Source organism: Myotis yumanensis, unplaced genomic scaffold (genome assembly GCF_028538775.1).
Source record: "Myotis yumanensis isolate MYYU_CA2020_CCGP unplaced genomic scaffold, mMyoYum1.0.hap1 SCAF_9, whole genome shotgun sequence".
NCBI classification, from domain to species: Eukaryota; Metazoa; Chordata; class Mammalia; order Chiroptera; family Vespertilionidae; genus Myotis; species Myotis yumanensis.
Window position 1 is genome coordinate 16399902 of NW_027223760.1, and position 23188 is coordinate 16423089.

The following is a 23188-nucleotide window of genomic DNA, read 5'->3' on the forward strand; positions in this document are numbered from 1 at the left end:
AGTGTTCAGTTAAGGGAACTGGTTAATGAACCTTAAAAGATGCAGACCCTAGTTTGTTTGGCTCAGTGGATAGAGCATCTGCCTGTGGACTGAAGAGTCCTGGGTTCAATTCTGGTCAAGGGCACATGCCCAGGTTGTGAGCTCTATCCCCAGTAGGGGGCATACAGGAAGCAGCTGATCAATGATTCTCTTTCATTGATGTTTCTCTCTCACTCTCCCTTTCCCTTCCTTTCTGAAATAAAAAAATATATATTTTTAAAAATCTTAAAGAGAGAGGGTATAGAGATGGCATGGTGGAATGTGCAATAGCCTTATGTGATATTATATTATATATGATTTAAAAAGTAAACATCTTTAGTATTTCACACTGAAAGAAAACAAATTTTAGGAAATCAGCCTAATTGTATCCTTATCTATACTAATAAAAGGGTAATATGCTAATTAGACCAGATAGACTGGACGTCTTCTGGACGTCCTTCCTGACAAAGCCGGGACCTGGGTGGCACTGCCTGGGATTCCAGGTGCCTGCGGCCTGCCCGGGAAAAGCTGGCCCAGGTCCTGGGTGCCTGCAGCTGGCTGGAGGAGGGAAGCCTGGGTCCCAGGTGCAGGGGCCAAGGCAGAGGTGGTTAGCGGTGATCAGGCAGGCAGGCAGAGGTGGTTAGCGGAGATCAGGCAGGCAGGCAGAGGCGGTTAGGGGAGATCAGGCAGGCAGGTGAGTGGTTAGGGGAGATCAGGCAGGCAGGCAGGCAGAGTGGATAGGGGCGATCAGGCAGGCAGGCATGTGAGCGGTTAGGAGCCAGCGGTCCTAGATTGGGAGAGGGTGCAGGCCAGGCTGAGGGATCCGCCCCCCGTGAACGAATTCCATGCACCAGGCCTCTAGTGGAGTATAAAATTTAATACCCTGAATAACTAAATGAGGCTTGGGTTTTGTAGCTATGCATCTTAGAAGCTCATGGACAAATTTATTTTTTGAGTCATACTTTATAAATCTTTTCTGCTTCAATCTAATGTATGTGTTCACAGAAAAGTTTCCAATAAGTAAAGCACTTGGAATTGGCTGTTTGTTTTTATAATTATTTCAATGCAATGAATAGTTAACTTTGATTTTTTATATTTACTTCTCCTTCTTCATTCTAAGAACCAAAATATATCTTTATGTCCTTTCTTAAAAAACATTAACACTTTTTTCTCACTATCTTTCAATTTTAGTTTTTATAAAAGTATTTCAATATACTGGCTTTTGCTTTTTAATTGTTGACCTGTTACATGTATTTATGCATTTAACAAATATGTAGCAAGTATATCTTATATTCCAGCCCCTATTGTAGGTTCTGAGAACACGGAAATGAACAAAACAGACAGCCCTGCCCTCATAGAGCTCATATTCAAGTGGGGAGAGACAGACAATACACAAATAGACAAATATGTAATCTGTCACATGATGATAAGGGCTATGAAGACAAATAAAGCAGAAATAGACTTAATATTCAGAGATTTTTATATAGTGTGCCAGAAAATTGCAGTTGTCATTCCTGGGGAATAAATAGCATTTATACGAATGCTGCGGTCTGAGAACGCTCTGCTCTCTGCTGTTCTCTGGGCTGAATTACTGATAGGCAGACCTTATCAATGAGGGAGTCATTTGAGAGCCAGGAAATGGTTGTTTATTTTACATGGCAGCCTGCCTGTGAGACTGGAAATATTCTAAAGGAAGCCTCACTCCTTAGGGCAGACGCTTGATGAAAACTAAGAACAACGACCTTTAAAAACTGTTCTTCCTTTTAACACTAAGATGTTCACTGGTTTCCGAGCAACCTTAGAGAGGATAAACGCAACAATCAGTGCGATTTCATATCGGAGTGAATACATCTGGGCCCTGACAACTCCTGAAATTGTCTGTGGCGCCCTCATTGCTTCCAGAGCCAGCGCCATGGAGTGACAGTGAGTGTTGCTCTGAGCCATTTGGTTTCACTGTTTATGGAGACACGCCTGTAAGTGTTTCTCATGTTTTTGTAATTTTGAGATGGAGAAGGGAACATCCACATCCTGTTTTCCTAGAACAATGTCCCATGACCTCTCTATTCAAAGGCTTGACTCAGTCTGGAGGGCTAGTCCTGCTCTGGTTTCTTTGGGAAAGAAATCGTTTTTATTTTATTTTATTCTTATTTTTTATTTTTTGAAAGAAATCATTTTAACCATCAAAGAATCTAAGCAACTTTTAGAGATTTCTTTTCAAAAGTAGGCGGAGGCCAAATTAATATTTATAGATTCTGAGTACACGTGCAGTTGGATTACTACTCTTTTACATATGAAAATTCTACTTCAATTTCCAGTGGTATTGCTAATAACATTTTGGGGTGTGCTGCTGCTGGGTGAGGGTCTAGGAATACCTGAATCATCCCTGTTTTAGGCATTTTTTCCTCCAAGGTCCCAAAGGAAAATAGATGCACTGGACAGTAGTTGGAAAAATACCAAAGCTAAATAATTTCTTTTTGTCTCAGTTTCTTCTCTTATAAAGTATCTATCCTATATAATAAAAGGCTAATATACAAATCAACTGAACAGCAGAACGACCAGTCACTATGACGCACACTGACCACTTGGTGGCAGAAGCTCAATGCAGGAGTTGCCCCCTGGTGGTCATTGTGCTCTCACAGGGGGAGCACTGCTCAGCCAGAAGCCCTGAGCCGGGCTCACGGCTGGTGAGTGCAGTGGTGGTGGCAGGAGCCTCTCTGCCTCTGCGGCAGCGCTAAGGATGTCCGGCTGACCGCTTAGGCCCGCTCCATAGGGAGCGGGCCTAAGCGGTCAGCCGGACATCCCCCAAGGGCTCCTGGACTGCGAGAGGGCACAGGCCGGGCTGAGGGACCGCCCCCCCCCCCCTTGAGTGCACGAATTTCATGCACCAGGCCTCTAGTACATATATAAATGCCTAATATGCACAGTTTCTCCTCGGGAGTTTGACCAGGAGACTGGGAGTTCGATTGCTTGCTATGATGTGTGCTGACCACCAGGGGGCAGCGCGGAATGAAGGAAGGCCCCAGCCAGCAGTCGGCAGCTGGGGAAGGATCGGCCCTGATGACCGGCCAGCCCTAGGGACCCTACTCGTGCATGAATTTCGTGCACAGGGCCTCTAGTGTGTAATAATTGTTTCTATCCCACAAAGTTATGTTATTGAAAGTTCTGCATAAGTTAACATATAAAGCCTCAAAAGCTAAGTTTCTCTGTTGCCTCTTTGTTTTTCAAAGGGATAACGATTTAATGGTCTCAAACATGGCCTCTAGAGCTAGACATCATGTTTTAAAATTCTCTTCCCACCACTAACTATATGGCTAACCTTGGACCAGTTATTTAAACCTTTCTGGTCCACTTTACCTGTTTTCCCGCAAATCCAAATCTGACTTCTCAGCTCTTACACTCTAATGTCAGTCTTCTGGGTGCAGAAGAAACACACCAAGCAAGATGAACGTTTGTCCCAATGCCTAGAAAGAGCCTGTCCTAGGCCATTTATAACTGTGACAACAGCTCTGAGACAGGCCAAATGTGGAAAAGAGTCCAAAGAGAGAGTGTGAGTGAGAAAAGATGAGAGCCAGCCAAGCTTGAAGTGGGACCTGAGCCACGTTAGCAATCCAACCTGAGAAGAAACATAAGTGAAAAAGAAGATCAAGGGCAACTTTTGCCTTTTCCAGGCTCCTGAGAAAAAGAACAACTCTAAGAAGTCACACTTCAGTCCTTTCTAACTGTAACAGAGCCAATAACATGTCTTCAGAGCTGAGGTAACCTTACTCAACTTTGCGGGAGAGCGTGGCCAAATCTGGAAATCAAAGGGTATAGTCACATACGCTTTTAAGACCAATTGACCAAATATCAATGAGTCTAAAGTCAGCTCATCAAAATCACTTTACACAATGAACAGTGTAATTCATTGAAAGCTGAAACACGGATCATTCACTTGCTGAATGAGCATTGATGGGACACTGACACACCAGCCTTTTACCCCAGGGTTAGCCTTGTTTTCTGCTCCTGGAGGCGGAGCCCATGCAGCATGGGAGCAGGCAGGGCCAGTAGGGTCAACTGGAGAACGCGTGGGGAGCTGTACTTAGCTCCAGCTACTGGCTGCCACGCAGGCACGGGCCAGGTGCTGCCCAGTTTTCAAATGAAGGCTGAACTGGATTTTGATGTGAACTGTGCTGACATTTGCATTTTGTCAAATACTTAAAATTGCACAACAAAACAAAACAAACACTGTGCAGGCCACATGCACCCCATGCGTGGGCTTGACTCTTCCTGGGTGCCTGCAGTCTCGCTGTGAAACACTGGGCATGTGCGTCCCCAGGCTCATGCTTTCAGCTATGTGAGCATGACCTGAAGCTCACAGTATACAGTAATTTGTAATTTTCCCGAGGCACAAATTGTATCCCAAATGCTCCACGGTTGACTTCTTCGTGCGGTTTACTTAGCTAGTGAATATGCTTTGTTTTCTGCCCAGTTGCTACAAGTCAGTGTGACTTTTGATTTTTTTTTAAGTCAACTTTGAATGCAGAATAACACTCATGCAACAAATAAGCTTCTACTCTAAAAAAGGGCTGTGGGAGTCAGCAGAGGTAGTTGATTTCTAAAGTTGGAGGAAGAACTGAAAAGAAAGTGAAAAAGGTCTATTAAATATTTAACTGGAAAATAGTTTGAGGTAGAACTTAATGAGTGTAGCAATGGGAATTTTGAATGGAAACAATCAGTATTTTTCAGACCATGGTAGCAAGAATTAGGTAAGAAGTATAAAGAGATGACTTGAAAACTTCAGTTTTACTTTATTCATTTTACAGTAAAATTTATATGCTATAGTGTATTTTTAAAATATTCATCTTGAATTTTAAATATTAATTAAATATTTTTGAGAGATGGTGGGTAACTCTTATGAGCCTCAAAAACTATGTGATGCTTTAGAAGTTATTCTAAATTCTTTTTAATGTTTAGATCCTTCAAGTAGATTGCTGAAGGCAGTTACTGCTCTTTCTTTTTCTTTTTCTTTTTCTTTTTCTTTTTGCTAGTTACTTTCATATTTCTAGTACAATGTTCTGTTCATAGGAGGTTCTTGATAAATTGAATGCATTGAATTATTTAAAGGTGTCTTCCATTTTTAAACATTTATGGCTTAATATTTTTTTTCTATCAAATTGAGAAATTGTGCGTGTGCCTTGGGTAGTGAAAGGGGAATATAAAAAATGTACTCTGTTTTTAACACCCAAACAATAGAGTCCATAATTTGAAATTCTTTCTTTGCTTATTCATATCTTCTTAAAATATTTAGTTGAGTATATTAAGACAGGACATTTCTTCTAGGTTTATAATGTTTCTTGGGCTAGAAATAATATTGAATGAAACAGTCTTTATGTTTTTCCTTTTGAATCCACATCAAAGGTTTTGGTTGAAAATGCCGGATGGCCTGGCCAGTGTGGTTCAGTGGTTGAGTGTCCAGGTCAGGGTACATGCCTGGGTCTTGGGCTTGATCCCAGTAGAGAGCGTGCAGGAGGCAGCCAATCAATGATTCTCTCTCATTATTGATGCGTCTATCTCTCTTCCTCTCCCTTCCTCTCTGAAATCAATAAAGATTTTTTAAATGCCAGATGCACATTTAAAGTATTGGAATCATTGGAGTATTTGGATTGGGCTAATGGAATATGCTTGTAATTTCTTTAAAATGAGCGTGAATGGAACAGGGTAGAGCCTTCAAGCCTAAGGCCTGATAGCAATTACATGGAGAGATTTCACCCATCCCCAAATCGTAGCACCATTTCTCCTTGTCCTTTGAACTCTTGTGTATCTTTCAGTGTCTTGGGATACAACAAGCAAACAGAGAATTCCTAGGACAAGAGCTCATATGTTAACTTGAGCTCAACTGCCTGGATCAACTTTTGTTAGACAGGGAGGTTTCTCTTCTAGAAACAGAACAATTACAGAGGAACCCATAGTCCAGACAGCACAGAGCTGCTCAACTTGTAAAAGACTTGATTAGTGCCCTCACCGGTTTGGCTCAGTGGATAGAGCGTCAGCCTGTGGACTCAAGGGTCCCAGGTTCGATTCCTGTCAAGGGCATGTACCTTGGTTGCGGGCACATCCCCAGTAGGGAATGTGCAGGAGGCAGCTGATTGATGTTTCTCTCTCATCGATGTTTCTAACTCTCTATCCCTCTCCCTTCCTCTCTGTAAAAAATCAATAAAATATACTTAAAAAAAAAAAGACTTGATTAGTGAAGAGTGAAATTTCATTCCTACTTGTCACAGCTCACACTTCCTTATTAATCTTCCTTTTCTTTTTTTTTTTCTATAAAGCCCTTCTTTGAAAGTATAAGGCTCTCAAGTAAGACATTTTTCTGGGAATAAAAAACATATATTTTTATTTATTTTTTAAAATATTTTTTTTAGAGAGAAGAAGAAGAGAGAGAGAGAAATATCGACGTGAGAGAGAAACATCAATTGGCTGCCTCCTGCTCCCCTCCTCCCCCAAACTGGGGATCAGGCCTGCAACCTGGACATGTGCCCTGACCAGGAATTGAACTGGCAACCTTTCAGTGCGCAGGACAGTGCTCAACCAACTGAGTCACACTGGCCAGGGCCTTCTGGGAAATTATTAAAAGATAAGATTTGGAGACATTGGTTATGTTCCTTTTAGACACCACTAACACCTATTGTGGGAAATGACTTGTGAGGTCTGGCATAAGTAGTTACTCAAAGGAACATTATGTCACGAGTGGTCAACAAAAGATCATGTGTACAGAAATTGCTTAATTTTTTTAAACTGGATTTCCATCCAAAATAGGGAAGTTTCCCTAATAATATCGATTATTTTATACATAACCTTTTCTGGTAATTTTTGGTTTACCCATTTGTGTACCCTCTCTGAAGAAATGTGTTTACTACCCTATCATGGGCTAGTTATTCATTCATTAATTTGGCAAATATTTTTAAAGCATCAATTTTATGTAAGGCATATTGATAAAAATGTATATAAATAAATCAAAGAGAATAAGTGAAATATATGCAAATGTTAATCTTTTTGGCAAATGTTTACTTTTAAATGTTTAAACATTATGCAAAACTGTATTCTTCTGAGATTATTTTGGTAAGTTACTAAGATTTATTGACAAAGGACTTTGTCCTTGGTTCAATAAATGAAATGTCATTTGCTTTGGTCCATGTTTTACTCTGTATTTTTATCTAACTCTGTGCTGTCTATAACTAAACTACAAATTTCTTTTGGACAAAACCTGTGTCTTAAATTTTTCATTGAATTTTATTTTCTGCCTACTACAATATTTTCTCTGTAAGAAATCTTATGAAAGTATATTTGATGTTTAAGACCTATGAAAAGTAATGGTGTTACTGAAGCCCAAAACTAAGTATCTAGTGTTTTGACTGATCATTATTTGATTTTGCAACTGTCTCCTATCTTAAAATAACTTTATAATCTTCTTTCCTCCCAATTTCCAAATGAGACTTTGTAAATTTATTGTATTTTAATTTTAGTTCTTTTTTAAGAAATGTTTTGATATTGTTTCAGAAAATTGAAATTTCCTAGGGTACAATACTAAATATAAAAATGTTAGGTCTGCTAAATTAGAAAAGTTGAACTTTAGTCATTTTGAATATTGACTTTTTAAAATATAATCAGACTCGTTGTTGCCTGTGTTTTAGGACCAAAATAATTATATTCTTTAATCTAAAGAAGTAAATGCTGCCTTTAAAAAATCTGATAATTTTTTTTTCAATGCTTTTTGCTATTAGGTGATTTGGGCTCTTGGGATCTGCTCATTTGCCTGTCTTCTAGGAAAGCTGCTGGAAATCCCTGCATATCCAAGGAAGATATGTGCCAGTTAAGTTTACATCAAAAGGTAAGTATTTTTTCACACATGCACAGATTATATTAGTCCTATAGATATTACCACTAGCATCTCTTGTTCAATAATGTTCAAAAAAGTTTCACCATTAGATCCATTACATGTTTGGAGAGAGTTCCAATGGTTATGCCTTATACACTTTACCATAAAAGGTTCACCATTTTGGTTTGATAGAATCCCCCTCAATGCCAGCGACTACCTAGCAGGACCCAAAACTTGATTGAGAAGTCTGTAGCCTCTGGGTTGTTGCTTACCCTGGCCACATGTTCATCCAAAGTAGTCAAGTCTTTATTCTCTAGATCACTGTTTTAACTTTTTCAAGGTTAAAGTGGTATCCTGAGTCATAATAAAATTTATACAATTTATTATTAACTTTTAAAATTGACATTCAATCTCTACTGCTTACTTGGTGTGAATTTTTGTAAATGCTTTTAGAAAAGTTAACAAACATTTATCAAATGCCCAATAATGTGTTTGGTCACTGTGCTGGAAATATGCTCTATTTTGGTACCTGTAACAAGTCTCTGAAAAAAAAAAGTGTCACAACTAATAGCTGTTTTCAGTAGTAAAGTAGTATTGTAGTAGTAATCCTGATCACTTGATATTTCTGAAACTGACAGTCTTGATAACTCCTCTCTATTTCTGACTCTTGACTCCCTTGGCCTTTGGACTGAGCACATTGTTTGGGTTCTTCTTATATACTAGACGCCCAGTGAACGACATTCGTGCACTGGATGGGGGAGGTTCCTCAGCCCGGCCTGTGCCCTTTCACAGTCTGGGAGCCTTCAGGGGATGTCCGACTAACGGACATTTTTAGGCCGTCAGTCGGACATCTTAGGCTGCCTTGGGGGTGGCTGAGGCTCCCGCCACCCCCGCTGAGCTCGCCAGCTGTCAGCTAGCTCCTGGCTGAGTGGCGCTCCCCCTGTGGGAGTGCACTGACCACCAGGGGGAAGTTCCTGCATTGAGTGTCTGCCCCCTGGTGGTCATTGCCTGCCGTTCAGTCAAGTTGCATATTACCCTTTTATTGTATAGGATTTTTGGCTATTAAAATCCTCTCTCTTTCTTTTTTATAGCTACCTTTCCTCTGCCAATTCTTAAATGCCTGTGTTCCCTAACACCACTCCCAAAGTTTTCACTGCCATTTGTAGTTGATCCCCAAATCTACATCTAAAATTCAAAGCACTCTACCAGGCTTTGGGCTTGCATGTACATCTCCAGGTCTGATTATCATCTCCATTCTATGTCCCACAGACACCTCAAACTCAACATGGAGAAAACCAACTCATTGTTTTCCCCAGTAAATTTACTCTGTTCTTGCATTTAAAAGCTTTGCAGAACTTCTATTCTGATGGTCATAAGCATGATCAAGTTCTCTATCATTTCCTGAGATAGAAATCTGGCCTTCACCTCTGAGCTCTTCCTCTTCTTTGTCATCTGCCTTCCATCAATCACTAATACAATGAAACCTAAATATTTCTTAAACATTTTACTGCTCAATATTTCTCAAATATATCAGTACTTACTACCTTTACCCTAGCCAGGCAATCACCATATTTTTTCAAGACTATTGCTGAATCCTCCTCACTAATTTTTCTGAAGCAAATATTTTGCCCCTGACATTTATCCTGCCCACCATTGTCACAGTGAAAAACATATCGCACCTCCCAGCAGGAGAAAAATGCTGTACTCAAAAGGATATAACTGAAGGGAAATTAACGAAGGAGCTATTTATAGTGGTTTTGGCAGAATAAGAGAAACAAAAAAGTTTGGAGACAGAAAGAAACCGGCAACATCATAACATTTCCCCCAGCTCTGGTCTGAGGAAGAGTATGAAGAAGGAATGGTGTAGCAGAACCTAATGGGAGCTGGAACCAAGAAAGAGAGGTCAGTGGAGGAGCTATAAGAGAGAAGCTATAAACATGGGGAAAGTTAGCTATTGACAAATCATAGTTCTGCAAAGAGGAAACTTGGAAGATAAGTGTCCAAACTGTCTCCACTCCCACCCTCCAATCTCTTGCCAAGGCTTCCCATTGGTACCAGACACCATTCAAAGTGCTTCCGTATTTATTTATGTCCATTGTTTACATTTTAGGAGACTAAGCACATAGAGGTTAAGAAAATCACGGATCATAAATGAAGCAAAGAGGATTCAAATTCAGACAGTCTGACTTCAAATTCTGTTTTCTTTACCGTATCACTGCAGAACCTTTCTAAAAAGGTGTTTAGCCACTGCACTTACAGCATATGCTAATGAATATACTTAAAGAATACAAAAATTATAAATGATATATGTTATACAACTGTCACTTGGGAACATAAATAATTTGAAGCTTCATGAGCCATAATTTATTTATGTAAACATAAATATTAAAACTTACCAAAATATTCAAGAGGGAGGAGGACTTCCTAGCTCTTTTTATGAGGTCAGCATTATCCTAATTTTGAAACCAGATAAAGACACTACAAAGAGAGAAAATTATAGGCCAATTTTCCTGATGAACAGAGTTGCTAAAATCCTCAACAAAATATTAGCAAATCAGATCTAGCAATGTACTAAAAAGATCAGACACCATGACCAAGTGGTATTTGTTTCAGAGATACAAGGCTGGTATAATATTTGCAAATCAATAAATGTGATACATCACATAAACAAGATTAAAGATAAAATTACATGACCAGATCAATAGATGCAGAAAAAGCATTCAACAAAATCTAGCAACCATTTTTTATAAAAACTCTTGGCAGAGTGGGACTAGAGAGATCATACCTCAACATAATAAAGTCCATATAAGAAAAACCTGCAGCTAACATCATACTCAATGGGCAAAACTAAAAGCAGGTACACGACTGGGATGTTCACTTTCACCACTTTTATTCGACATAGTACTTGAAGTCCTAGCTACAGGGATCAGACAAGAGGGAAAAAAAGGCATCCACATTGGAAAGGAGAAAGTAAAACTGTTATTAGTTGCAGATGACATGATATTGTACATAGAAAACCCTAAAGATTCCACCAAAAAACTAACAGATTTAAAAAATGAATTAGGCAAGCAGCAGGATACAAAATCAACATCTAGAAATCAATGGCATTTTTATTCACCAATAATGAACTCCCAGAGAGAAAAACCAAACCAAACCAAACAAACAAACAAAAATCAATCTTTTTTGCCATTGCAACAAAAAAATATATGATCCTTGTAATAAACTTAATCAAGGAAGTAAAAGACCTGTACTCAGAAAACTTGGAAGATAAGTGTCCAAACTGTCTCCACTCCCACCCTCCAATCTCTTGCTGAGGCAGCAGGACATTGAAAAAAAGAAGTAAAGGAAGATATAAACAAATGGAAGCATATTCCATATTCATGGAAGAATTAACATCATTAAAATGTCCATCCAATCTATGGATTCAACACAATCCCTATTAAAATACCAATGGCATATTTCACAGATCTAGAACAATATAGAGAAAGTTAGCCATTGACAAATCATAACTCTGCAAAAATTTATATGGAACCAAAAAAGACCCCAAATAGCTGCTGCAAAATTCAGAAAGAAGAACAAAGCTGGAGGGATCACAATACCAGATATCAGATCTATATAATAAAAGCCTAAGTGACCATTACAGTGGAACAACCAGAATGACCAGTTGCTATGTTGTGCACTGACCACCATGGGGCAGCTCCTGCGTTGAGCATCTGCCCCCTGGTGGTCAGTGCGCTCCCACAGGGGGAGCACCACTCAGCCAGAGCCAGGCTCATGGCTGGGGAGCCTCTCCCGCCTCTGCGATAGCACTAAGGAGCAGTGAGCTGTTAAGGAGCCAGCAGGTGGGCAGTAAGGAGCAAGGGGTCCCAGACTCCGAGCGGCCTCAGGATGGGCTGAAGGACCCCCGCCCTTTTACGTGCACGAATTTCATGCACCAGGCCTCTAGTCTACACTAATAAAAGACAAAGATGCTAATTGACCATACCCTCGCTATGCCCACCAGCCAATCAGAAGAGTATGCAAATTAACCCAACAAAGATGGCAGTTAATTTGCATACACAGGCGCCCAGCAAAGACTGAAGACAGTCTAGAAGGAAGCCAAGCACTGCAGAAGGGAGCCAAACGGCAGAGAAGGGAATGGATCCGAGGTAGCAGAGACGGGAGTGGAGTTGAGGCAGCAGACATGGGAGGGAGCAAAGTGGCAGAGAAGGGAGGGAGCGAGGCAGCAGAGAAGGGAGGGAGGTGAGGCAGTGGAGGAGGGAGGGAGCCAAGGCAGTGGAGGAGGGAGAGAGTGAGGCAGTGGAGAAGGTAGGGAGTGAGGCAGTGGAGAAGGGAGAGAACCAAGGTGGCAGAGAAGGGAGGGAGCCGAGGCAGCAGAGAAGGGAGGGAGCGAAGCAGTGGAGAAGGGAGGGAGCTGAGGCAGCAGAGAAGGGAGGGAGCCGAGGCAGCAGAGACGGGAGGGAGCCGAGGGTGAAGCGGTGAAGGGAGGGAGCGAGGCAGCGGAGAAGGGAGCGAAGCCCGCCTAGGTGGGCTTCGCTCCCTTCTCTGCTTCGCTCCAGTCTCAGGAAGCCCTATTCTTGCAGGAATCTTGCTGCAACGGGCCTCTAGTTATACTATAAGCCCATTGTAATCAATACACAATCTAGTACTGGCACAAGAACAGGCATAAAGATCAATGTAATGGAACAGAGAACCCAGAAATTGACCCAAGCCACTACATTCATTTAACATTTGACAAAGGAGGCAAGAGCATTCAGTGGAGTACAATCTCTTCTATAAATAGTGTTGAGTAAATTGGACAGGTATATGCAAAAAAAAAAAAAAAAAAAAAAAAATGAAACTAGATCATCAATTACACCATACATAAGAATAAACTCAAAATGGATAAAAAACTTAAATGCAAGTTGTGAAACCATAAAAATCCTAGAAGGAAATATAGACAACAAAATCTCAGACATCTTATGTGGCAGAATTTTCACCTATACATCTCCTTGGGCAAGAGAAACAAAGGAAAAAATAAATGGGACTACATCAAACTAAAAATCTTCTGCATAGCAAAAGAAACCATCCTCAAAATGAAAAGGGAATCCACTGTATGGGAGAATATATTTGCCAATGATATATAGTCTAAGGGGTTAGTCTCCAAAATATATAAAGAAGTCATACAACTCAACAAAAAGAAGACAAACAATCTAATTAAAAAATGGGCAAAGGACCTAAATAGACACTTCTCCAAAGAGGACATACAGATCGCCAAGAGACATATGAAAAAATGTTCAACGTCACTAATCATCAGAGAGATGCAAATCAAAACAAATCAAGAAACAACAAGTGCTGGCAAGGATGTGGAGAAAAAGGAACCCTAGTATACTACTGGTGGGAATGCAGACTGGTGCAGCCACAATGGAAAACAGTATGGAGTTTCCTCAAAAAATTAAAAATGGAGCTGCTGTTTGATTTAGTTATTCCACTTCTAGAAATATATTCTAAGCATCCCAAGACACCAATCAGAAAGAATATATGTATCCCTATGTTCATAGCAGTGTTATTTACAATAGCTAAAATCTGGAAACAGCCCAAGTGCCCATCAGTAGATGAGTGGATAAGAAAGCTGTGATACATTTACACCATGGAATACTATGCAGCTGTAAAAAAGAAGCATGTCTTACCTTTGAGACAGCAGGGAGGGATCTGGAGATTCTGGAAAGGCAAATAAGCCAGATAGAGAAAGACAAATAATCACATGATCACACTTAAATGTGGAATATAATGAAAATAAACAGATAAACAAAATAGATCCAGAGGCATGGAAGCATGGAACAGACTGATGAATCTCAGAGGGATGAGAGGAGGTGGGAAGAGATTAACCACAGAATTTGTATGCATATATGCATTGCCCATGGACACAGACAATAATGTGGTGAAGGCCTGGGTAGGGTGAGGGGGAAAAAGAAAGTGGGACATCTGTAATATTTTCAACAATAAAGAAAAAAAAATAACAAAACAGTTGTTTCCAATTGCTTGATGATGTTGTGGGATTGTCAGAGACTGTAAAGTGGACAAAGAAAGGGCATCTGCTCAAATTAAAGTTACACGTCAGAGGTTTGGAAATTAAGTGCTTAATGAAAATGACCATCAATCTGTTATAGAAAATGAATGGTCCGGAGTCGCTCTAGTCAGGAAGAGAGTCACATAAATTTAAAACTGTATTTGGTCCATGTGTTGCTGAAAGTGAAGTGAGGTCCACTAGTTGGGGTAGCATTAAATTTAGTAACTGGGGCTGCATCTCACCTCTCACAGACAGGTTCTAGTATTTCCTGAGTTGAGGGATTGATTTCTAGCTCTAAATGTTTGTGGGATTAGCAACCCCTAAAACCAGGATGCTGTTTTTAGTACTACTTGGCGCGCTGAGAACTACTGAAAGGGCTCTTCTGTTAAGGTATGCAAGGACATTTTCAGGTGAATTTGATGGAATAATTGTGTGTTAGAAACTTGGGGGATAAAAGGACTTTTTTTTTTCTTTGATTAGTTGCTTCTTTTCTTGTCATTAATTCTTTTCCTTATGGATGACACTGAACAGCTTTCAGAGATCCTATTTTTGATAAAATAAAATGAATAAAAGTCTGTACAGATCTAGTGAAGAAAAAGAGTAGTTTCTAAGATACAATATGAAGTGTGTGTACTCTCATTGTTCACAAGTGACTAAAAATTTTTTATTACTTGGATGTTTTCTTACACTTTATAAATAGTCTACATTTAAATGCCTATTCTCCTTAATGAGTTACTGTAGTGTTAGTTTTTTTTTAAATTTTATTTTAAACATCTTTTAAATGTTTATAATTAATATTATACTGTTGCACTTATTAATTAAAGGTTTCAACTAAGAATGATTTTTTACTTTTGATTCTGATAATATATGTAATAAAAATAATTTAGATACAGATTATCACTGATTATGGTTGTAGAAGATATGTTGAGATTGAAATCTTTTTAAATGCACATTTCCACCCTAGCCACTTTGGCTCAGTGGATAAAGTGTCAGCCTGTGGACTGAAGGGTCCTGGGTTTGATTCAGATCAAGGGCACTGGGACTCGATCCCCAGTAGGGTGCGTGCAGGGGGCAGCCACTCAATGATTCTCTCTCATCATTGATGTTTCTATCTCTCTCTTCCTCTCCTTTCCTCTCTGAAATCAATAAAAATATATAAAAAAAAATAAATGCACATTTCCTTTGTCCCAATTTGATCTCAGAAATGTCCCAGGCTCAAATGTCAATATCATTTTATATTCATTCTAATTCTTTCAAAGATAGGAAAGATTTTATACTAAGGAAAATATCAGAGCAGCAGTCTATAAACACACACACACACACACACACATTTGTAAAGCATTCAAACCCAGTACAAAACGGGTATAGAAATGACTATTTGGGTGATTAGGATGTGTCAATATAGATTAATCAATTGTAACAAAATCACCACTCGAAGGGTGGGGGGTGCTGATAATGGAGGAGGTTGTGTGCATGTGTGGGGGCGGTGGGTGAACTTCCCCCAAAATAAAGCCTGATAAAAATATTTATTGCAGTCTGAAGCTGGAGAAGCTCATCTTATAAAAGTTAGCTAAGCCAGTAAAAACTTCTTTGATGATGTTCCAGTTGATACCGTGATGCAAATCATAAATTTTATGATGCACATAAAAAAATAAGAATATGAAGCACTAGATACAGAAAAACGTTGTTAGGTTTAGCAATTAAAAAGTTAAAATATGTGTCATGTAGATGATTTGCCATAGCCGTGTGACCCTAGCCCTGGAGTGTGTTTATTTCTTTGTGCTGAGTCATTCAGTTTAACTGCTTAGTTTGGTGCTCAGTTCCAGATTAGAATGGAGATGATATTTCTGGTGTCACGTGTCACCATGATTATGTCATCTGCTGTGACTCTGAATTCCAAAGATTTACTTTGGAGGAAAGAGCATGGGAAGAGGTCACTGGGTGAGGGCTGGGAAAATGGAAGGCGGGAGCGGGTGAGTAGTTACTTCCCTTGGCTTGGCTCTGAATTTCTGAAGCAAGTGCTTGGTTGACCCTGAGTCAGCTCATCCTTTTGATCCAAGGCCTCAAATGAAAAGTCATCTCTCTGATGAGACACAGCAAAGTACCTTCTATGTGAAGGCTGTGCACGCTGTGCACTATCTTTGCAGCATCTACACAAAGCTTTTTGGCCCATGAGTTTTTTAACTCATGTTACCAAGGCTTCTGTTCCATCCTGTTTGTAGCAGAAGATGGGACCCAGGATGCTTTAAGCATTTGCAATGACAGCACATTTGCTCTGAGCCCTTCAAGCAGTGGGAGAAGGTCTGAAGCCGGACCTGTGCCATTACATAGTCTTTCATGTCACTTCCCTAATGCTGGCTCTCTTTCTGGGTCCTTCTATTGTGAAAGATTTTATTTAGTCAATAGCAGCCCAGTCATTTTTCCTGTTGTGGGGGAAAATGGTTCAAGTTTATTGCCTTTAGAAGCTTTTTACATCTGAAAGATGCTTTTATATGTTAGCTTAAGAAAAAAAACCCAAAAAACCTCAAACATTTGGTATGAATTTCCCATATTTTTGCAGTGCTCTGTCCCTGACCTCCAGCCTGCTTTAGGAATTCTGAATGGAAAACTTCAGGATTTTATGAAAGCTTTTTTTCCCCTACATTTAGTCTCTGAATTGTCATATTTGGAATTTAAGAAATGTAGATCTCTAAAGTCTATCAAGCACTATATGTACAGCCTTTTCTCAATTCCCAGTGCAGTAAGAACACAAGTGGCTCAGACTTTGGTATCTCTGTAGACTTTCAAATGGAGCGTTTAGGAATGTTGCTGGTGCAGATTTCGCAGAGTGGGTTCTGCTGAAGTCTGGGCTTCATTCATAGATGACCTGGGCTGAAGTTTGCATTTTACTGAATAAATGAAGAGGAGGTAACAGGATTGCGATGGTTGGAGAATAACTGATGCATTGTTTCAAAGCTTAAGGTGCTTTTTTAAATGAACCATTAATAAACAAAATAAGCTCTAGCTGGTTTGGCTCAGTGGATGGAGCCTTGGCCTGAGGACTGAAGGGTCCTGGGTTTTATTCTGGTCAAGAGCACATGCCGGGTTGTGGGCACGGTTCCTGGTAGGGGGCCTGCAGGAGGCAGCCGATCAATAATTTTCTCTCATTATTGATGTTTATATCTCTGTCTCCTTCTCCCTTCCTCCCTGAAGTCAATACAAATACATTTCAAAACAAAACAAAACAAAACTAGAACTATGATTGAATTATTGGGTTGATACTATCTAAGAGCAGAAGTGGAACGTAAAGACCTAAGGCTCTAACTGCTTTATTTTACAAACTGAGAGGAAGGAAGAGGAGCCAAGTGATGGACTCAAGGTTATTCTGTCGGGTGGGAGAAGTGGGACCACAAGCCTTGTCCCTGGTTCCCTCGCTTTTCTCCAACTGCAACTGCGTTCCTCTCATCTAATCACGCCAGCAAGACCAAGGAGAGAAACTCCAGTGTTTTAGTAGAGTGAATTAGTTTGATAGTGATCAATAATTGTTCAGAATGAATCGGATATTCAAAGTAATTTACACTTATCTCTCTCTGTTGGCTTTAAGAAGGCTTTACCATATTTGGAATTATTTTTGAGATTTTGTTGATAATAGCTAGCTAGCCAATCTGTAAATTCAGGAGGGGAGAGAATTAGCTTGTTTGTACCATTTCAAGTTAAAGTACATATTTGAATTCGTGATCATATGTATGAGGCTTTTTAAGAACAAATTTTTGTTAAAGTAGAGTTTTATGATAGCTGGGCTTTATATTTGGAAGCAATAATGCCCTTCAGTACGACGTGAAAAGTAGGGATGGGGTTTTGAAATAGGTTTAGCACTGAATTTCCACTGTCTGTGATTGAAATCACCGAGGGACCTTGGAACGTTGCACTGGAGTTGACTTACTTTGAAGTATGTTATGCTTAGTACTATTTTTTTGCCAAAGCTAAATTTGAAACTATGAAGTTATTTGTGTTGCTCTGTTTGCCGTAAGGACATAGTATTCCCTTTTATTTCTAGCAAATATCATGGCTTTGAAATAAATCAAGGTTTTCAAAAGCATTCCCAAATATTTTGAAGATTTCTAAGGGCCAGGTTTTAATTTTATGTTACCAACTAGACCAATCTTTATTCTGGATCTAAATGTTGACTTGCAGAGGCTGAGGGCAGGGTGTGGATGGCGTTCCCTTTGCCCGAGCATTTATGAATGCCCAGCTCACTAGAATCTTTTTCATTCCTTTCAGGTAAACATATTACCAGAAATACAGCATCAGCTTTGCAGAAAGGAAGGCTTATGTCAAATAATTCAAAGATTTCCAGGTAAGCTTTCCTTTGCTTCCTTATGCATAAACATGTGAAATATGTAGGCATCCTAAAAGACACCATCTGATAGATGAGCTCCTTTGTCCACCAATTTCACGATCATAAATCTTCCAGAATCCACAAGGTTTTACCAATGGAAAGACCTCTATAATAAGTAATACGAGTGTAACATTAATATTCTTTCTTTCAGTTTTGCCTTCTTTCTTTCTAGATAAATATTCCTTTTCTTCATATATGTTTGATTTAATACATTTTCTGCTTTATTTTAAAAGCAATTATTATAGTACTTCTTAATTATATAAAACTTGAAAATAAAAAAATATGTCTTCATGATTAATGTGTTTCTTCTTTTTGAAATCTTCTCAATTTGTCTGTGTGTTTAAGACAAGATACTGACTGAGTAAATTCTATGTCTTGACAACATTAGAAATGTAGGATGAAAATCACCATCTCATTTTCTCATAGGTTCCCTGAGTGGGAAAATAACATCAGATGTTACATGTCTTCATAAATGAAATTATAGTCTCCTATAAAGCTCATCAATGAAAGTGTTCTTCATATTTCTTGTTTAAAATCCATTTAATGTTTAATGGCTATGTCCCTAGGAGGTATTTTATTATGTAATTAAAATTTAGATCTACATACCTTTAATTATTTTTAAAATTAATTTTTGTCCAAATGGAATCAGAAAAAATAATACCTTACCCCATCGCCTCTTCCATGGGGTTTCTGCTTTCACACCAAACATTAACCACATTGGTATGTCCCACTTATACTACTACTGTTATACACCAAGGATTAAAATAAATCGAAGGATTAAAATAAATCGAAGTGCATCAGCACTTAAGCTTTTAATTTAAGATACTTGTCTAAAATAAATGAGAGCTACATAAACTTGGTTCTGTAGTTACTCTCTTAAATCACAATTGTAACTGACTCCATAGTCCCTAAATTTGTTTTGCTTTTGTAAACATCTGCTGGATAGTTTCTTTATTTTACTTTTTTTAAAAGTAATGTGGGGAATAAGTAAAATAACTACTTCCATTAAAACATTACTAATAAATTTGGAAATACAGTTAAAGCAATTTGAAAAAATATTGTTTGCATTTTGAAAAATGCCTACAGATTTTTAAGTTTTTGTTGTTTTTGCTATTTACATTACAAAATGGTTGACTCAGAACATTAAGTTTCATTAGTATTAGAATTAGCAACATAGAATTATAGGGATGAAAGTGCATTTATAGTCAGAAATGGATTACCAGTTTATAAGTTTATATTTTATTTTTGCTTTCATAAAATTAAGATGTTTTCCTCTTTTGCTTAAAACATTTTTTATTCTTTTTTAAAAATATTTTTTATTGATTTCAGAGAGGAAGAGAGAGGGAGAAAGAGATAGAAATATCAATGATGAGAGATAATCATTGATGGGCTGCCTCCTGCACATACCTCACACTAGGGATCGAGCCCGCAACCCGGGTATGTGCCCTGATGGGGAATCAAACCACGACCTCCTGGTTCATAGATAGATGCTCAACCACTGAGCCACACAGGCTGGGCAAACATTTTTTATTCTTAAGAACATTTGTAAGTTCTCGATATATGTCCTTTCTCCACTCTGTCTAGTGTGTTATTTTCTATTTATCTTCATGACTAACAAGATAGTTTATGGGATATATAGCTTTTTAAATGGAATTATCTCTCCTGTCATGTTTTCTTAGCTATATAGCTTTAAAAGAATATGTCTCCAGCATGGTTGTATGATTTAAACTTTATAAAGAACAGCTTTTGTGGTAGACTTTTTCTGTGACTATATAGTATATAATGTAAACTCAGTATTAATAACATTGTATCTGTTCTGAATACTGAATATTTAATATTGAATGCATATTAGATAGCAACATGTCAGTGCCTAAACATCTACAGTAGTTCTATTAAAAAGGTAAGATTGGCAAACTAAACACAATGTGACACAATTTAGCCATTTCATTTAAAACTGAAATGGCCCATGCCATTTAAAGCTGTGTTTTATTTGGAGGAAGGCAAAACAAAATTTTGAAACCAGAGATTTTAGCTCTGCCACCTATTAGCTATGTGATTTAACTTCAGGTTGCTGTTGGGTGAGGCTAATGTAACCATTTCATAAATGAAATTTTAAAAATCAAGTAAGTAATATGTGTGTGTATATATAATTTGATTTGAAGAATATAAAATATTACATATGATCCCTAACACATAATGCTTAAAAAATGATAACTGGATCACCCTAGATTTGAAAAATCAAGCAACAGGCCTCTTAGGGCTTGGTATTATTTTTCTTTTTATATGAGTGACTATCACTAAAATTTTAGGTTTCTGTCAAAAAGTATGAAGGGTCTGAGATTTCTTCTCCCTTCCAAGCTCACAAGTCAGTCTGTCCTGGGTGCTGGCAGGAGACAGGAGACTCCTGACTCAGAGAAAAATGACTCTAATTTACAGCAGTGGCTGCAGTCAGGCTATCAGCATTTGTCCCGGTTCACTGAGCCCAGTCCCCATCGGGCGATGTGAAGAAGACAGCTGACACTTGTAAACTTAGTGGTTTGTGGTTCAAGAGAGGAGCTCCTAGCTTAGGGAGTTTGCCTGTTCGATAACGGGCAGTGAGCATGCCTGCCCTTTGCCCCAAAGGGAGACATTAGTTTGTTATATTGGACAAAACCTTCTCTTTGCTCAGGAGGGAGACACGATCTCTATATTTCAAAGCTATTATATCTGCTATCTAGGCATCTTTGAAAAGATAGTCCAGAGCAAAGGTGGTCAGTGCCTCTGTTTGCAAAATGTGCAGAAATGCGACCGGTACATGGAGAAGTGTCTCTCCACAGTTTGAGAGATGACCTGGGAAGCTTCACTCTGAGGCTTAATAAATGGGTAATTCTGAGCCAGATTTCAGCCTGGCTGTGCTTCATGTCTCTTATCTATAAAAACACAGTGTTTGGCAATGATCAACAATTCTGAGGTTCCCCAGTGCCTTTCCCCACACGGATGCGTTGAACCAGATTTTAGCTTAGGCGGCAGAGAGAATCAAGGATGCTAAGAAAGGATGGATGACCATACCGGGTAAACACAGCTGGGACCCTCCACGTGCGGCAGGACACACGGAGTTTGGGCCAGATGCAGAGGAAAGCTTGAGGACAGCGGGGGAGACTCGCAGTCTGTTCCATCCTGAAGCTGCACAGAGTGTACCTGCCATTAGACTTGTGATTCACATCCAGAGGCACAAATCCGTGGAATCTTTATGGGCTTACAAACTGATTTATTTTTATCTTGCCATTTAGTGCTTTGCTTAAGAAAAAAAAGTTGCCTAATTTTTTTATGAGCCCAAACTTGTTGCTAATGTTTTTTTGTTGTTGCTTTTTACTGTTTGTGTTTTTTTTATAAGAAGAATTTCTTTTCCATATTTGAAATATAAGTACAAAACATCAGAGAATTGTTTTATTTCATGTGTGAGTTGTTGTTTTTGTTCTTTTTTTATGCAGGATCACCATCCAAGAAGTCAGGGTTAGGAGTGAGCCAAATTTTTTACTATTACTCATACTTCCCAGTAGTGTTATCTTAGCTCTGAGCAGTGCCTGACACATGACGTTTGAAATGTACCCAAAATTGTACCCAAAAGGTAGCATTTGGAACATTTTAGGATCTGTGTCATTATTTTTTTTGTAAGATCATGAGCACCTAAAGAAAAAATAAAACAATAAATAAAATGTAATACCTTTTGTTGTATCTAAACAAGACTGGACTTTAAAAAAAATTATAGACATTTACTACCAAAGATAAAACAAATCTTTAAAATAACATAATTGAAATTATTTTTAAACATTGGTCAATAATATTTATTTATCTCGCATGGCACTGATGATTGTTTTTAATATTTTAGATTTTAAAATTCCTTTTTATCATATGATATCAGTAAAATATTGTTAGAGAATCAGGTAGCCTGCCTTGAATTTAAACAAGACAACATGGAAATTGTTAATGCTTTTAAAAAATAAATATATCTTTATTGATTTCAGAGAGGAAGGGAGAGGGAGAGAGAGAAGCATCAGGGATGAGAATCATTGATCAGCTGCTTCCGGTATGCCCCCTCCTGGGGATGGAGCCCACAACCCCGGCATGTGCCCTTGACTGGAATCAAACCTGGGACCCTTTCGTCCACATCTACTGAGCCAAACCGGCTAAGGCGTCAATGCTTTTAATGCTTTTATTTATTTCCTTTCCTCTGCTATAAATTGGTTTAATGTTTTTTTTTCCAAACAAGACTACAAGAAATGAGACATTCCCAGTTTTAAAGAAAATTGGGAACTTATCTCTAAGAAGCAATCAGGCAAATTTCAGAGGCCAGTTTGCCTGTTCTCTGTGCTCTCAAATGCTGCCACCATCTCTGCGTCTCCTGTAAGCTCTTTCAGGCCTCTGTCTTTCCCAAGACTTCAAGTCCTGTCTTACATACAATTATATCCTTTATGCAAAACATGCTTCTCCCCAAGCAAAACTCTCAGCTCTTTAAGTATGACTGACTTCAGCTAGGTGATGGTGAAAGTAAGCTGATGGAACTAATGCAGACTAAATTACACCCTCACCAGGGTCATAAGCCTCTTAGATGTATTTGAATTTTTATAAGAGAAGCTTGCAAACCCAGTGAATTCCTAATTGGTAGAATTTCTGGGAGTGCATTCAAATTCCCATTCAATTCAACAGCAAGTCACTCCCAAAGCTTATCTGTCTACTTGTCTCCATCTCTACCATGACCAGCCTAGTCCAAGTCAACATTCTCTCATACCCTTCCCACTTCCTTTCTTGTTCTATGCTCCTTCTCTTAGCATATCTTTGCATTTCCCTAAATCCTTGGTAACTCTAGCTGTTCTTTTTTAAAATTGATTTTTAATGAGAGAGAGAGAGA

At 38.8% G+C, this 23188-nt stretch overlaps 1 protein-coding gene across 4 annotated transcripts in view; it reads left to right on the forward strand.

The window, feature by feature from the left end:
• The window catches only part of CPED1 (cadherin like and PC-esterase domain containing 1), a 280292-nt gene that overhangs the window by 54422 nt on the left and 202682 nt on the right, over positions 1-23188 (forward strand). For all 4 annotated transcript variants that reach the window (XM_070423793.1, XM_070423794.1, XM_070423792.1 and 1 more), the window contains 2 exons: positions 7779-7885; positions 18183-18258. In XM_070423793.1, the coding sequence (XP_070279894.1) occupies positions 7779-7885; positions 18183-18258 (183 nt within the window). The remainder of the gene's footprint in view (positions 1-7778; positions 7886-18182; positions 18259-23188) is intronic.